The sequence below is a fragment of the Trichechus manatus genome, unplaced genomic scaffold, assembly GCF_000243295.1.
Source record: "Trichechus manatus latirostris isolate Lorelei unplaced genomic scaffold, TriManLat1.0 scaffold00047, whole genome shotgun sequence".
Lineage (NCBI taxonomy): Eukaryota > Metazoa > Chordata > Mammalia > Sirenia > Trichechidae > Trichechus > Trichechus manatus.
The window spans coordinates 9042263-9059578 of NW_004443983.1; the positions used below are offsets into that span (position 1 = coordinate 9042263).

General features: G+C 45.5%; 1 protein-coding gene across 3 annotated transcripts in view; it reads left to right on the top strand.

The window, feature by feature from the left end:
• The window catches only part of MCC (MCC regulator of WNT signaling pathway), a 326867-nt gene that overhangs the window by 294048 nt on the left and 15503 nt on the right, over positions 1–17316 (top strand). For all 3 annotated transcript variants that reach the window (XM_004376987.2, XM_023731965.1, XM_023731966.1), the window contains exons 14-15: positions 2100–2306; positions 7220–7320. In XM_004376987.2, coding sequence (XP_004377044.1) covers positions 2100–2306; positions 7220–7320 — 308 coding nt within the window. The remainder of the gene's footprint in view (positions 1–2099; positions 2307–7219; positions 7321–17316) is intronic.

Consider the following 17316-nt stretch of genomic DNA (forward strand, 5'->3'; position numbering starts at 1 on the left):
AGGACTAGTTTTTATTACATTCTTGGCCTTACTATTCTTGTACCACACCAAGACATGACACGAGTTTGAGGTTTTGATTCCTCAAAAGAGACTTTTCCTTCTTTCCCCACCCAGAGCCTGCGAGATGACAAGTGTCCTTGCCACAGCTCCAGAGAGGAAGTTTTCTAGTCTCTATTCCAGGCAGTAGTACAAGAGTCCCAGCTCATGTGGAGGCCTAAATTCTAGCGCTGTGCCTCATGGAGGCCAAGGCCCTGCCCTTGAGTTGGCGTTAAAGTCCCAGGTCATAGGGCCGGCATCCAGGTCTGATGCCTCTGTTGGCCAGTGCCGTTTCCACCTTGGTTTTCCCCTCTGGTGGAGTTCTCTCTTCATTTCTGGCACCTATGGACTTCTTGTTCCTTCTTTCAAGCTTGCATTTATATTTGTTCTTGGAGTGACCATCCATCCACATTAACTCAGTGTGCAGTGTTGCCAGAACCTTCATAATCTTGCTTCTGATGGCAAAAGATGAGAAAGCTTCTCTGTATGGAAACATGTTTCATTCTGGTTTTTATGACTCATTCTGGTGTTTATGACTGATCTTTAGAAAAAGTTTAGCATGTTCTCTTGCATAATCACTGAGCACATTGCCCTCTCCATGGTATAACACCCTCCAGCCCTGAGTACTACAAGTCTTGGTGGGTAATATGACCTCTAGGTGCATCCCCACATTGGAAAGTGAAAACTTTACCCTTGGGTCTGATGATCCATCACCTGTGAAGGACTCTGGCTGATCCAAGAGCCCACCAGGCCTGTGGCTTATTACTTCAGAAGTCACTTCAGAGGTATACAGAATTAGTGACTTTGGTGAGTTGATCTCAAGGTAGTGACTCCACTTTATGAAGCATACTTTTAAGTCAGGGATCATACTGATGGCTGGGGAGCTGGACTTGGTGCCCATGTGGTGGTGGACTTACCTTCCAGCACGGGTGAGGGAGCCCAGGTCATGCATGGGCTCATCTTGAAAGTGAGGGAGGTAGTATAGCTTAGTGGTTAAGAGCCTGGGCTCTGAGCTAGACAGCCTGGGTTCAAACCCTGACTCCACAACTTACCCAGTAACCTGGGCAGGCTGATTTGACTCTCTGTGCCTTAGTTTCTCATCTGTAAATAGAGATACTGGGAGGATTAAATGAGCTCCTTCATGTGAAACCCTTATGACGTGGTAAGTGCTCAATAAAAGGTGGTAGTTACCATTGTAATCTGGCTTCTGGTCCCCTTATAACATTGTCCCATTTTGGCTTCACTTCTTTTTCTCCATTGAGAACTCTAATTTGAGTTCTCTAAGATACTGTTTAAAGTGATTGACTGCTAACCAAAAGGTCAGCAGTTCAAAACCACCAGTGGCTCCATGGGAGAAAGATGTGGCAGTCTGCTTCCATAGAGATTTACAGCCTCGGAAACCCTACAGGGTCACTATGAGTCGCGATCAACAAGATACCATTAGAAGTTATCTGATGAATGGTCACTTGTGATGGACTGTTTCTATTGATTTCATTTGGGCCCTCAAAAGTAGACAAGAGTTGGGGATAATATTGCAGTGGGCACTACCCACCAGCCTGCTCAGCTGCAGGGCAAACGAGAGTTTCCATCAGGGTATGTGAAGTGGTGCCATAAAGTGAAAGGGAAATTAGAAGGAACGAGTCAGACCCAGCCTTGGGTGGATGACCCTCTGTTACGACTTTTGACTGGTGAAGCTCAGCCTCTGCAGGTCAGAGGATGTTTCCAACAAGGCAGGTGTGCCCACTGCAGGAGGGGAGAAAGGGGTCCTAGTTGCCTAGTTTGGGTTCTTATATTGAACCAAAATCTGCCTATAACTTATACCCCTTTATCTTAGTTTTAGTCCATAGAGCAACAAGGCACATAGCTGTGTCCCCCTGTAAGTCCTTCAGACATGTGGAGACAGCTGTTTTGTCTTCCTCTAGTCATCTTATCTCTAGCTTCAAAGTGATAACTCGCAAGTCCATGAGTTCCAGCCACAGCCCCCATCTCACTCATCCACTTTCCCACGCCCGACCCTGTTCTCAGGCCACAGCATCTCATATGCTATGATCCTTGTTCCTCAGGAGGAGATGGCAGAGCTGAAGGCCCAGCTCTACCTGCTGGAGAAAGAGAAGAAGGCTCTGGAGCTGAAGCTGAGCACCCGAGAGGCCCAGGAGCAGGCCTACTTGGTGCACATCGAGCACCTGAAGTCTGAGGTGGAGGAGCAGAAGGAGCAGCGGATGCGGTCCCTCAGCTCCACCAGCAGCGGCAGCAAGGACAAGTCTGGCAAGGTAGGGCCAAGGGCACTGGGGACCCCTCGGGCTCAGGCCTCATTGCCTGCCCTGCTACCACTGGCTACACCTCCCTCTCCCACTGCCTCAGTTTCTTTACTTGCATAGGCATTATGGATATCCAAGAAGAAGGTGACATATTGAATGCAAGGAAACCAAATCCACATAATTGGGGGTTGGTGGGGGGAGGATAAGCTCATTTTATGTAATAATGGAAACATTTTCACATATCATAGTCTTATCAGAAGCGTAATCTGTGATATTGCCCAATAGTCTGATGGGTTTCACCTCCTTTTTCTAATCACCTTTCATATAGCAGCCAGTAATTGATGAATATTTAACTCTGTACCAATCATTTACATTTATTATGAGGAAGGAAGAGTTATCCCATTTTACATGAGGAAAATGAGGTGCCAAAAAAAAATGAAGCATCTCCTAGCTTACAAACTGCAGAACCAGGATTTGCCCCACCTCTGGTTAGCAGGCTCTTTTCCTCTTATCTACATTTCCTCCCCAGCTTCTATCGGTGTTTCTAGTCACCGATGAGGTGGTGAGCAGGAAGCAGCCTGAAGGCAGAGAAGGCGGAAGCCAAGCCCTGAGATTACACAGAGTATATCATCACAGAGTGGGACATCTGGTGATACAGTCTTGCAAACTCAAACACTTCCATCAGCCCACAGGTCTTTTTTATAGAATCCAAACTCATTCCATCATCTGTGTATCTCAGATTTATTCCAAATACTGCACTGGAGAAAGAAAAAAAAAAAGCTTCTGAAACCTAAGAAATGAGGGTCCCAGGGTACCATGCATTCTGTATTTTCTATTCCTAATCAACGCTAGCTTCTCCCGACCCCAGTTTGTTTGGGCTGGGGCTTGTGGGCATGTGACTTGATGCTGTGCTGGCGAGTGGCTTCTCATAGCTGGGCTGGCACGAATGCAGGGAAGTCTCCAGGAGAGTTATGTGCCTGGCAAGAAGGGAGCAGTGTCGATGTCACGTGGCAGGGAATTGTCACTCCCTAAATAGATAAGGGAGTCCCTGGGTGGTGCAAACTGTTCATGTACTCACAGTCAGCCGCGAACCAAAATGTTGAGGGCCCACGTCTACCCAGAGACACCTCAGAACAAAGGCCTGGCAATCTACTTCTGAAAAATCAGCCCTTGAAAACCCTATGGAGCACAGTTCTACTCTGATACACGTGGGGTTGCTATGAGTCAGAGTTGACTTGACGGCAGCTTATTTAAATAGCTCAGAACTTTGAAGCATGCTTTACAAACAGCCACAGCTACACTTTCCCCACCTCTCACCTCCTAAGGAGCCAAGGGAGCACAAAGCCCTGGCACCCAGCTAGGCCAGCTCTTGTAAGACCCCAGCTGCTTTCCATTCCATGCAGCCAATAAATGTGTGCCCGCACCTTGGGCGAGGTGCTGGAGGCAGTTCTGTGACGAACATGACAAGGTCTGTCTTCCAAGAATTTACATCCTGGAGGAAGACTGAGGGGCAAACAGGTGATCACAGTACAGTGCCCTAAGTGCGAGGATCAACAGGCCAGGCATGGGATCCAGATTGGAGCGTCAGGACAGGTCTCCCAGAAGAAATGAACTTCTGAGCTGAGACCTAGTGGAGAGTGGGAGCCAGCCTGTTGAGAAAGGGCCAGGGCCAAAGGGCCGGGGAAAGGAGAAGGCATGCTCTCAGCAGATGCAGCAGCATGTGCAAACACCTGGAGGAAAGGGGAGTTGATCACCATGGCTGCAGAGGTCCCCAGCCGTGTTGTCCTAAGGACAGAGAGGATCTGCTGAAGGACTTTCCGCGGAGGAGTGACGTGATCTGATTGGAGCTTCAGAAGAGTAGCCGTGGTGAGGGCACCGTGAAGCTGTCTGCCAAGCGCCTGGGGAGTTGAGGCGATGGGTGGGGTGGGCAGCAGCCTACACAGTGCCATTTCAGGCAGTAGCATCAGCGCTCAAGATGGGGCTTTCTGTTCCACGCATGCCCCTTAAAAACCTTTATATAGCCTTTTGCGTTTGGTAGCAGTCACTTTGGGACAGAGCCCCAGTGTTCCCCAGTGTGTTGGTAGGTGTGGTGGAAATGGACTCACTGTGTTCTTGCCAGAAGGCCCATGAACTGAGCATTCTCCCCCAGCTCCTGCTATTTATTTTGACTGGTAGCAGCACTGTGTTTCATGGACTGGCTTCAAAGTACAGAAATCTGAGAGAAAAGGTCAAATGGTGTTTTTTTTTTGTTTTGTTTTGTTTTTACATTAGAGTAAGAAGCTGTTATAAAAGTACCTTGTGTTGCTCAGGTAATGAAATTAGAGTAAGCTAGATTATCTTGTCTTTCAAATAGTAGATCCATTTACTATTTCAATAAATCTCCCTTCTGGGCAATTTATTTGGGAGCATTTGTTGGTAGGTGAGGCAAGCAGTACAAAGCAGGGGTCAGTAAACTTTCCTGGAAAGGGCCAGATAGTAAAGGTTTTAGGGTTTGCAGCCCAGACGGACTCCACCGCGACAACTCAGCTGTGCTATTGTGGAGTTGCAGCATGGAAGCAGCCAAATCCTGTATATAAACAAAAGGACCTGCCTGTGTTCTGATAGCTCTTAATGGGCATTGTAATTTGAATTTCATATAGTTTTTACATGTCACAAAATATTCTTCTTTTGGTTTTTTTTTCCAGCCTTTTAAACGTGTGAAAAACATTCTTAGCTTGTGCGCCATACAAAAATAGGTGTCGGACCAGATTTAGGTCTAGAACATCCATTCTTGCTCCACTGGGTGAGTGTTTGTGCTTGTTTATAAAGATGCCCTCCAGCCAACACAGCTAGGTCCCAAATCTTATCCAAGTTGCATAAGGCTCTATCTAGTAGTTCTCACTTATATTCAAACAGATATTACCAAATATGTTTAGTGAGAGGCTCAGAGGGTGAGAGCAGGGCTCCGACTCATGGCAACCCCTTGTGTGTCAGAGGAGAACTGTGCTCCACAGGGTTTTCAATGGCTGATTTTTTGGAAGTAGATTGCCAGGCTATTGTTCTGAGGTACCTCTGGGCAGACTCAAACCTCCAACCTTTTGGTTAGCAGCCAAGCATGTTGGCTGGGGGACTCCAAGACAAAGACAGTCCCTGTCTTTAAGGAGTTCACGGTCTTAGGAAACCGTTAATATCAAATGGGTGTTGTGGGAATCTAGATAGATCCCATGGGCTGGTGGAAGCAGGAACTCACGCTGGGTCTATGAAGACAGCAAGATGGAGAAGAGGGAGGGAAGGCAGCGAGGTGGCAGGCACAGTAGAGGGAAGGGGTGTTCAGATGCTGGCAGTGCTGCTGCAGAGGGACCCCCTGGGTAGAGCGCCATTCCTTTATCAGACGGGTTGAGGGAGACACTTTAGCCTCCTGTCACCTGGGTTTCTAGCTCTGGGTTCATACCTCTTCACAGTACTCATCATATCATGATATAAATTTGTTTATATTCTGGCCTTTTAATCTCAGGCTTGGGATGTAGTAGATCCTCAGTAAATGTGCACTGAGTAAATTATCAGGTAAGCGCCTTCCCCGGCCATTTTTCTATGTAGTGTAGCTGCTGCTCTGTGTCTGTATGTAGAGAAAGGAAAGCATTCAGTCAGGTAAGATCATTGCTTTGTGGATAGCCTTCGCTGGGATTTAGGAGTTCTGGCTCTTAAATTTCCTCATCTATGAAAGGAGATGATCTGGTTTAGATGATGTCTAGGGTCCTGTCGAATGCTAATACATGGGTGGGGGGCTGTGCTTCCTTTCTCCCCCTTCTTTTCTGGGTCTTCTAGATGATTACACTGAACCCAGTAAAAGTCCCAAATTTAGATAATACTGGTTGTCTCCCACGGAGAAGTGGGATGAGGCAGCAAGAAAACTTACGTGTATTTCTCACTTGTTCTTTACAAATCACAGAAGGCTTAACCTTGTGGTTAAGAGCACTGATCTGGAGCCTGGGTTTGAATCCTGGCTGCACCGTTTTCTAGCTGGTGACTTTGGGCAATTTAATTTCTTTGTGCCTTAGTTTCTTCCTCTGGAAAATGTGAATAATAGTATCTTCCTTGGAACACAGATACTTGTACACCAGTGTTCATTACAGCAGTATTCGCAAGAGCCAAAAAGTAGAAACAGCCTGTATTCCCATCATTCCCTGTTTATGAATGGATAAACAGGATGTGGTACATATATTATAATGGAATATTACTCAGCCATAAACAGCACTGAAGTCTGATACATGCTACAGCATGGATGAACATTGAAAATGCTGAGAGAAATAAGTCAGTCACAAAAGGACAAATATTGTATGATCCCACTTACATGAAATATCTATAATAGGCAAGTGCATCGAGACCAAAGTTTATTAGTGGTTACCAGAGGCAGGCAGGAGGGAGGGGGAAATAGAACTCAATCCTTAGGGGACACTGAGTTTCTGCTAAGAGTTATGGAAAAATCTGGGAACAGATAAGGGTAATGGTTGAACAATATGATGGATATAATTAATGTCATTAAACTGTACATTTAATAATTGTTAAAATGACAAATGTTTTGTTACATATATATTTACCTCAATAAAAGAAACAACAGTACCTGCCTTAGGAGGTTGTTGTGATGATTAAATGAGTTAATGCATGTGGAGTGCGTAGACCAGCCTGGCACACAGTGAGTTCTCTGAACACCCCAGGCAGCACCCGCTGGCCAGCCTGGGAAGGTACCAGATATCTGGGAGCACAGGAGACTTTTTTGCGTTTGCTGCCAGACTTTACCCTTCAGCATGATCTAAGGGTGCTGCTGCACACCCACAATGCCACTGCTGAACTATTCCCCTAACGTGTTCAGCCGCAAAGCAGATGAGTTTCCAAGGTGCTCTCAGTAACGGTTTCAGGTCTAACAAAAATGTTTTTGCTGTTCCCAGGAGTGTGCTGATGCTACCTCCCCAGCTCTGTCCCTGGCTGAGCTCAGGACGGCATGCAACGAGAGTGAGCTGGCTGCGGAGTTCACCAATGCCATCCGCCGGTAAGCACCTGTCCCACAACCCCGCAAGCAGTTTGTTCTAGGAGCGAAGGTTCTGTTCTGGGTTCTGTTGGCTGCTCATGTCAGCTCATCATGGGTGTGGCAGACCCACCAGGGATGGAGGAGGTGCTACTTTTGCCCATGACTTTGGGGTCCAGAAGGGAGACACCCTGTTTTGTCAGGCCTTTCAAAAGGGGAGGGAGGGGACGAGTATATAGGCAAGCATTTTATCTGCAAATAAGAAAATCTGGTCTCTACCTTTCCTTTTGTTGTCGTGTTGCTGCATTGGCCAGGACCTCCAGGACAGCGTTAAACAGTGATGATGAAAGCAGGCAATCTAATTTTAGTGGGAAAGCTTGCTTCCAGCACTGGTGGCCTTTTCAGTCAGAAGGCGTCTTGTATTTATTCAGCTCTGGGAATTTTTCCTCTATTTTTTTCAGCATTTCTTCCCCTCCATTCTTTCTCCCCTTCTGCAAGAAGAAACAAGTTCATCTAGCTCTGTCTTCCATGTCTTAACTTTCCGTGCTTTCTATCACCATCCTTTTGTACTATGTTCTAGAGCAGTCCTGGAAATAGAAATATAATGTGAACTACAGATACAGTTTAAAATTTTCTAGTAAACACATTTAAAAACGTAAAAAGAAACATGTGAAGTTAGTGTGTTTGTTTTTTTTAAGTTGGGAAAATAATTTATTATATCTATCACATTTGGGGATTTAGTTGGAAAAATAGAGGTAAGTTTTTATTTCACATCTTATTAGAATGTTATAATTTGTTTAATCCAATATATCTAAAATATTGTCATTTAACATATCAATATTTAAAAAAAAAAACTATTGAGATTTTTTTCTTTTTTTGTACTAAATCTTCAAAATCCAATGTGTTATTTTGCACCTACTGCACATCTCATTGAGGATCAGCCACATTTTAAGCGCTCAGCAGCCACACGTGGCTAGTGGCCACTGTATCAGACAGGGCAATTTTAGAGAGAATTCTTCAGTTCAGTATTCCAGCTCACTAATTTATCCTTTACCTATCTGCACTGTGTTTGGCCTTTCTGTTTTTATTTTGGTGACCAAATCTATAAACTCTTTTTTAATGATGTGATGTCCTGTTGTATCTCTCTGAGGATCTTTATCATACTTATTCTAAAATCTTATTTTGTCCACTGTATTAACTCTGTTTCCTCACAGGTAAATTCTTTTTTGAGTTTTGTGACTCTTTCTGGGTGTTGGCTGTCCTTAAATATTTGGTGGTTCTTGTTTGTGTTTGTCCTTGTATTTGAAATTCCCAGGTAGCTTGTTGTAACTTATCTGCTTATTACAGCCTACATAAACAGCTGCCATGGAGTCAGTTCAGATTCATGGCAACTCCATGTTCGTCAGAGTAGAACTGTGCTCCATAGGGTTTTCAGTGGCTGATTTTTTGGGAAATTGATTGCTAGGCCTTTCTTCCGTGGCACCTCTGCGTGGACTCGAACCTCCAGCCTTTCAGTTAACAGTCAAGCACGTTAGTTGTTTACACCATCCAGGGACTGCTATTACAGCCACCACCAGAAAATGTAGCCAGGCCTTGTGATGTGCTGTCAGTTGGGCTGAAGCAGAAGCTCATCTTCTGGGCTTTCTGTTCCTTCTGGCCGATAACAGCCATTCAGACTGCCTGTCTGACCCAAGTGTCTGACCCTTCCTGTTCCTGATAGCCAACACATCTGGTTGCAGCACCCCTGATTCTCCTCCTTCCTTTTGCAGTAGTTTTGTTCTTTGTGAATTTTGAGTTTTGGCTTTCTTCTTTAGGAAGAAAAAAAAAAAAAAAGAATCATCTTTTATGACTGTTCACACACGTATCTTTTCCATCATTTCTGGGGATTTGGGGTGGGAGGGGAAGGCTACGGTCTACACTCATTCTGCTATCTTGACCCAGCCAGGGCTGTTTATTTTAGAGTAAGGCCTGCAAACCAACGGTGGGTCGAACATTGCCATGTGGGGAACTTCACTACCCTCTTGATTTACTCACTGTCACTTTTCGTTTTTCCTTCCAAGTTGTAATAGCTCTGTTTTTACACTGCCAGTGCCTTTGACCACGTTGTTAAATTGTAATTGCTTAGCTTGGGGCAGGAGAGAGAAGCAGCACAGGAAAATCCCTTCACCAAATCCTAATGGCTTGGCTGTGCCAGAAACATGGGATGAGAATCCACTCCCTGGTTCCATGGGGAGCCATTTGGGTATTGTATCTGTAAGCTAAGCCCCTAAATTTTTCAAGTTCCCCAAACCTCATGGGCCTTCTCTGGCACAAGTAGGAAGCAGGTTTTGCTGACTGAACATAAAGAGATTTCATTTGTTCTGTCAGTCACGATGGATTTCCAATAACCAGCCTTGACGTTGGTTAGCATGGATTTCTAATCAAGACTCCCATCTGTGGAGCCAAGATAGAACCCACAGGGCTAAAAGAAAGAGGAAAATAACATAATTATACTGTAAATATAGCTCAGAAACTTCAATGATTATTTCATGAGAGTATACAATACAGACACCCAAGGGCTGAGTTTAGGGGTATTTTTATTTTTAAAAATTAAGTGGAAACTAACACCTTTTTTGAAGGTATTAAATCACTGCCAAGCTAGTGGCTGAGGTCAGTTGGGGAAATCTTACTAGCATTTTCCAAAACATTCCTTCCTTGAAGAGGGATGCTTCCAGGCACCAAAGCTGTGGGCCTGGCGTCCAGATTGAAAAGAGCAGGTATAGATAAGGGCGTGGGGAAGAATATAAGCAATGGTGCTGTCTTGAGGAGAACCAGCCACCCCCAAGGACGTGCCTGTGGCATTTCAGTCACTGGCCCTGGGTTGTTGCCTGTCCCCACTCTGGCTCCCCCGACCCCGCTGGGCTTCAGCCTCAGTCAGGCCCTTGCCACTCAACCCCATATCTTTTTTTTTTTTTATTTTGCAATCAATAGACAATAAATTCATTTAAGCTTCTTGTTGTTGTTGTTAGTTAGTTGCCATCCAGTTGATTCCAACTCATGGTGACCCCATGTGTACACAGTAGAACTGCTCCATGGGATTTCCAAGGCTGTGACATTTTGGAAGCAGATTACCAAGGTTGTCTTCCAAGGTGCCTCTGGGTGGGTTCAAACCCAACCTTTCCGTTAAACACAGTCAAGCACTTAACCATTTGTGCCACCCATAGCTCCTCTAAGCTTTTAAGCAGCTGCCAAATTATCTTTTATTATTGCAAAATATTTATTTATTTATTTATTATTATTGCAAACAAAACCAGGACTCCATGCAATCACAGGTTTACTATATAATTCCTATCTGGTCTGATTTCGTTCCCACCATTTCCACAAATATTTATTGCGGTTTACTGGCTCTGGTATTGCCATAAAACCCCATCTGGATAACCATGTTTCCAGTCTTGTACATGAGGTGTTTTGTTATCAGGGTGTCTTGTTTTTGCTGTTGTCTGCGCAGGCTGCGTATTACAAAAAGCTTCTCTGTCTCAGATCCCTCCCTTGCCCTTCCTTAGTCCTAAGAAAATAAAACTCAACTATCTGAAGTGAAGTATAAAAATGCAGTTAAATCAAAGGAATTTGTCAGAAATGGCCCTGCTTGGTACATCTCTGGAATGTGTACACCTGCCCTGGGGACATGAGTGCAGCAGAGAGAAGCACACCCTTTCATCTCCATCATATTCTCGTGAGGCAGCAAGGAGCAGGTGTTGCTCTTTGTATGATCCAGCAGGGGGCTGACACAGCAAGGCTGAGTGATTTCCCAAGGTCACACAGAGAGTCATTTGGACAATCTCGTGCCTCCAAGCTCTCTGCTGGACCACCATGCAGCCCACATGTGCTGGCAGAGGGTGTGCCTACAGATGAGTGTGAGTTCAGCCCCTGCGGGTGGGTTCACTGGAAGACAGCACCCACCATCGTGTGCGCTGCTCTGGGCAAATGGGAACCTCTATGCTCCTGGCACAGCTCCGTGCCCACCAAATGCTGAGTGCGTACTGTGTAGGGAGGCACTGTCTCAAAGCACACACCTGAGAAGCAAAGCCATATGCTGACCCCATGTGATACTGGTTATCAGATAAGAATGCTGTGGGACAGCGGATAGACAGGGAGAGAAGCAGCGTGCAGTGCTGCCTCAGATGGTTTCACATCCACTTGTCAGTTGCCCCTGAAGCAGGGTAGCTCTCAGCTTGGGGAGAGGCCAGGATCTGGCTCCCGGTCCGACACAGTTCCCTGCAGAAGTCAGCCACCCTGTTCCTGCAAGAGGCTGTGGTCAGTTAGTCACACACCCCCGGGGCGGGGGGTCTGCTTGAGCCCTTCAGTATATGCCACCTATGTCTGCTTCCGTGCCAGATGGTTCCATAAAATGCTAAATAAATGCAATAAATCAGTCGCCATGGCCACTTTGTCCAGTGATGGGAAGCACCAACTCATCCCCCAGAGGAAGAGCACACAGACTACTGTCATGGATTGAATTATGTCCCCCAAATATATCTGTCAACTTGGCTAGGTCATGATCCCCAGTGTTGTATGATTGTCTACCATTTTGTCATCTGATGTGATTTCCCTATGTGTGGTAAATCCTATCACTATGATGTAATGAGATGGATTAGTGGCAGTTACATTGATGAGATCTACAAGATTAGATAGTGTCTTAAGCCAATCTATTTTGAGATATAAAAGAGAGAAGCGAGCAGAGAGACGTGGGGACCTCATACACCAAGAATGAAGAGCAGGAGTGCGCATCCATTGGACCCAGAGTCCCTGCGCTGAGAAGCTTCTAGACCAGAGGAAGACTGATGACAAGGACATTCCTCCAGAGCCGACAGAGAGAGAAAGCCTTCCCCTGGAGCTGATGCCCTGAATTTGGACTTGTAGCCTACTAAACTGTGAGGGCATAATTGTTAAAGCCATCCACTTATGGTAGTGCTGTTTTAGCAGCACTAGATAACTAAGACAACTACCTTTTGTCTTAGCTGAGTACCAAGCAAGCCCTGAGGACTGCATATGAGATCCCTGCAACGGGGGTTCCTGGTGTGATTAGTGTGACCAGAGAGACCCAGGTCTGAAGGAGCCGGACATGACCCTGAGTAGGGGTGGAGCTGCCAAGGCAGGAAAGGGCCAAGTCCCAGAGTTCAATGAGACCCAGTGGAAACACCCCCAAACCATGGGCTTCCACCACTGTGTGGATCACTCATGATGGGGGATGTCCAAAGGACACCCCCTTCCATTTGGGACAGTTTTTAGTACTTAAACGTCTCAACCTCATGCTAACTCATCTTCTCTCTAGGACACCTGGAATCCTCGCTCCCTCTTTCTCTCCTCTTCTTGATCTAATTAGTAGTGCCAATTTTAATTACAGTAGATGCAAACCTTCTCTAGTGATGGCAATAATATAAATTTGGGGAATACAACAGAGAGTCCCTGACAGAGCAGGAGAAAAGTAGGGTGCAGAACTCAAATTCTAGTAAAAAGACCAGACTTAATGGTCTGAGAGAGACTGGAGGGACCCCAGAAGACATGGCCCCCGGATGCTCTGTTAGCCCAGAACTGAAACCATTCCCGAAGCCAACTATTCAGCCATAGATTAGACTGGACTATAAGACATAAAATGATATTCATGAAGACGGTGCTTCTTAGCTCAAGTAGATACATGAGACTAGATGGGCAGCTCCTGTCCAGAGGCGAGATGAGAAGGCAAAAAGGGACAGGAGCTGGTTGAATGGACATGGGAAATCTGGGGTGGAAAGGAAGAGTGTGCTGTCACATTATAGGAAAGGCAACTAGGGTCACAAAACTGTGTATACATTTTTGTATGAGAAACTAACTTGAACTGTAAACTTTCACTTAAAGCACAATTAAAAAAAAAAAGATAAATCTGGCACTCCTAAAAAGTTTAAATGCTTTTATTGTCTATGGATTGCAGCAGGTCCCCTTGTCAAGTCCCAAAAGCCCCTACAATTCTACCCTCCGCCTACAGTCTCAGTCACAGTTGCTAATTAACCAAGAGCATATTCTGTTTCTTCAACTCCTCCCGAGCATGTTCCTTCCTGTCTTCAAGGAAGATCTCCCTCTTCCTTGCCAAAGCTAATCTCTGTCTCACTAAGCATGGCGTGGGTGGCAGAACCTCAGCTCCAACTAGCTGAGATGGAATTGGCACTTTTGGCCCAACATTGAGAGAGGACAGACATGCATCTGGTTTGGGATGATGGAGCTAAGGACCCAACCCAGGACTCAGTCCATGTCCATAGCCTCTTACTCCTCCCTGGTCTCTTGTCCCTCACTGCAGATGGCCCACTTCCCAGACTGAGGTGTGGCACCGACAGCTGCCTAAGGGTGCTATGCTCTTTACCTCTTCTCAGACAGTTCTCTCTCTCACTTGGTTGACACTTTAAAACACTTCCCCTGCCTCTGCTTGAACTGTGGCCCTAAAGAACCACTTCTCCTAGCTCTTGGGCCCTCTCTCTGACTCTTACTAGCTCTTATTTGATCTCAACCCCCTCTTTCTTTATATCCTCCTCTTCTGTGACTGCTCCTTCTTACCATCCCCTCACTATTACCCAGTCAAGTCCTAATTGTCCTCTAGGCTGCTGGAGGCCCTCCGCTAATCTCCTTGACTCAAGTCTCAGCATCTTCCCCACACGTTATGCGATAAATGTTTACTAAGAGTCAGGACAGACAAGCATGATTCAAGGCCATAGAGCAGTCAAGAAGACAGACGAGGCTCCTATCCGTACAGCTCAGTGAGGTGGGAGGGAGACACACAATAACAAGTCAACAGACAACACAATTTCAGATAGCAGTAAGGGCTACAAAGGCAAAATGATAAACAAGAATGTGAGGGGTACATTGGACTGGGCAGGGGATGATTAAGCAGAAACCAGAATCGAAGAGAGAGCACCATCAAGAGAAAATCTGGGCTAAGAAGATTCTAGGCAGAAGAGAGGGCAAAGAAAGAGATCTTGAAACATCTACCAACGTGGGGTGGCACAAAAGCCAAGAAAAGAACAGTGTTTCAAAGCAATCGGCCAACCACTACAAACTGGAGTAAGTTTAGAAGGCAAGAGGCAAGAGGTCAAGACAACTGGTTTGAGAAGTTTTGTTATGAAGGCAGAACTATCAAGGAAAGTTTTTTTTAATATATAGAAGGGCGATATTAGAACACATTTGTGTGTTCCTCAGAATGATATAATTAAAGGGGGGAATCTTTCAGGGTCAAGGGGAAACCTTGAAAGACGCAAATCTGATCGTCACCCATTATTAGTTTCTACTGCTGTGTTACAGATTACCACAAACTCAGCAGCTTAAAACAACTCCCATTTATTAGCTTACAGTTCGTAGGTCAGAAGTCTGGGCAAGGTGTGACTGGGTTCTCTGCTCCAGGTCTTCCAGACTGAAATCAAGGTATCAGCAGAGCTGTATTCTTATCTGGTAGCTGTTGGGAAGAATCCACTTCCAAGCTCATTCTGCTTGTTGGCAGAATCAAGTTCCTTGCAGTGGTAGGACTGCAGTCCCGTTTTCTTGCTGGCTGTTGGCCAGGCATCACTGTCAGATCCTTAGAGGCTGCTCGCATTCCTTGCTGCATGGCCCCATCCGTCCTCAAAGCCAGTGAGAACCTTCCTGGCATCAAATCCCTCTCATGCTTTAAATCTCTTTCTAGGAAGAGCCTAGTCTCTTTTAAAGGCTCATTTGATAGGTCAGGTTAATCTCTTTAAAGTCAGCTGTTTCTGGGACCTAATTATATCTGCAAAATCCCTCCTCAGCAGCACCTGGATTGGTGTTTAATAACTGGGAGAAGGTCTGTGTACACTAGGGGGCAGAAATCTTTGAGGTCACCTTAGAAATCTGTCTACCACACCCCATTATTTAAAACTTTCCAGTGGCTCCCAACTGTCTTGTGTCCAAACTTCTTAGCAAGTGTGTGATTTGACCCCTGCTTGCTCTCTTTTGAGGAGCTCTGGTGGCACAGTGGTTAAGCACTTGGCTGCTAACAGAATGGTCAGCGGTTCCAACCCACCCACCAGCTGCTCTACAGGAGAGAGATGTGTCAGCCTGGTTCTGTAAAGATTTGTTGTTGTTGTTAGGTACTGTCGAGTCAGTTCCAACTCATAGTGACCCTGTGTACAACAGAACAAAACACTGCCCAGTCCTGCGCCATCCTCACAATCGTTGTTCTGCTTAAGCCCATTGTTGCAGCCATTGTGTCAATTCATCTTGTTGAGAGTCTTCCTCTTTTTCACTGCCCCTTTATTTTACCAAGCATGATGTCCTTCTCCAAGGACAGACCCCTCCTGATAACATGTCCAAAGTATGTCAGACGTACTTACAGCCTTGGAAACCCTATGGGGCAGTTCTACACTGTCCTGTAGGGACCCTATGAGTTGGAATTGACTCTACAGCAATGGGTTTGGTTTTTTGCTCTCTTTTATGCCTCTGGGACTTTATTCCTGCTGCTACTTCCACTCTCATCCCCACCCAGCCCCATGTCCCAAGCACTCACATCAGTGTGACTTCACCCTGTCTATAAAATGGATATTCCCTTCATCCACCTCCAAGCAGAAATGACAATACTTCCCGCCCTTCTTTCTGGTTCCCATATGTCGTGAATTTCCCTCTATCATAGAACCCTTCCATTGCTCTTGTTTCTTAATGTGCCTGGTTCTACCACCAACCCTCCAAACTCTTCATACAGGAAAAAGTTCCTTTCAGGCAGGGATCATGGCTTATTCAACCAGTTAGGACTTCAACTCCCTTGACTCAACTGTTCCTTCTAAGTGGTCTTCTAAGTGGTCCCTCAGTTATCTCAACCTTACCTCTCTCCGCCCATTGGGTATCTCCACCCAGATAGTATGGTACAGCCCTGAAGCACAGCAAGTCCAAAACAGAAATTCTAGTGTTTCCACCTGCCTTTTGAAGTTGGCCTCTTCGTCAGAATTCCCTATTTATGTTAAAAATTCTGTTCTTTTAATGATCTAGGGTTACAACTTCAAAGTCTCCTCTCTCTGCCTCTTGTCAGCAGATCCTATTGTTTCTTCCCTCAAAACTCTATCCATTCCTTTCCATTTGCATTGCCTTCTCTTGAGTCTGGCCTTCAACTCCTCAGAACTTAGAGTAGCATCCTGATGGGTCATTCTGCCTTTAGTCTCATCTGTGTTCTTCCACCAGAATACCTTAAAGCATACTTCTGATCAGCTTGTTCTACACAAAAACCTTCAACTTGGCATTGAAGATCATCTGTAGGCCTCTAACTTAGCCTCCTGGCCCCTATTTCAAATGTTTCCCTTAGACATAATCTGTAGTCAAGCCACTCTGGACAACTCATCCTTCTGAGAGTAAGTCTGCCCTTCACTTTATCCCTCTGTCTCTCCACACCTCTGGGCCCCTCCTTCTCACCCCCTCCAATCAGAATGCTCACCTTCCTGAAGCTTCTATCAGCCACCTTCTGCTCTTCTCTGAGCCCCTACTGCACTGACTACTCTTTACCCATCAGTGGCCACAGAGCACTTGGCTATTAGCACAAACCCCCCAGCAAGCCTCCTCACAGTTGAAATCCATGTACAAGATTTCAGAAATATCTGCCTAGCTCTAGAAATCTTGTAGGAACCAACATTTGGCCATGAAGGGAATAAACAAAGATGGCACTGGCTGATTCCTATTTCAGCAGCTATAAAGTAATACTGTTTTTGAGCCATGTAAGTAGTGGGAGGAAAGAAAAGGGAACTAAGTGGGGTTCCTTTTAAAGAGGGAGCCCCCACTGAGCAAACAAGCAGCACAATCTTCACCATTTTATTAGTAGGACCATTATTTTAAAAGGTGCTGTTTTATTAAACTTGCCCTTGCTGATTCTTCGTATTTGTCAGATTTATAATAGCAATCAAGCAATGGAAGTTGTGCTTAGAATTCCATAAAGGCACATGGGTATGCAGTATGTTAATGGAATACAAAGTGCGCCCCTGAGTTCATTATCACGTAAATAAACTGCTGAGCTCCAGAGCTAGG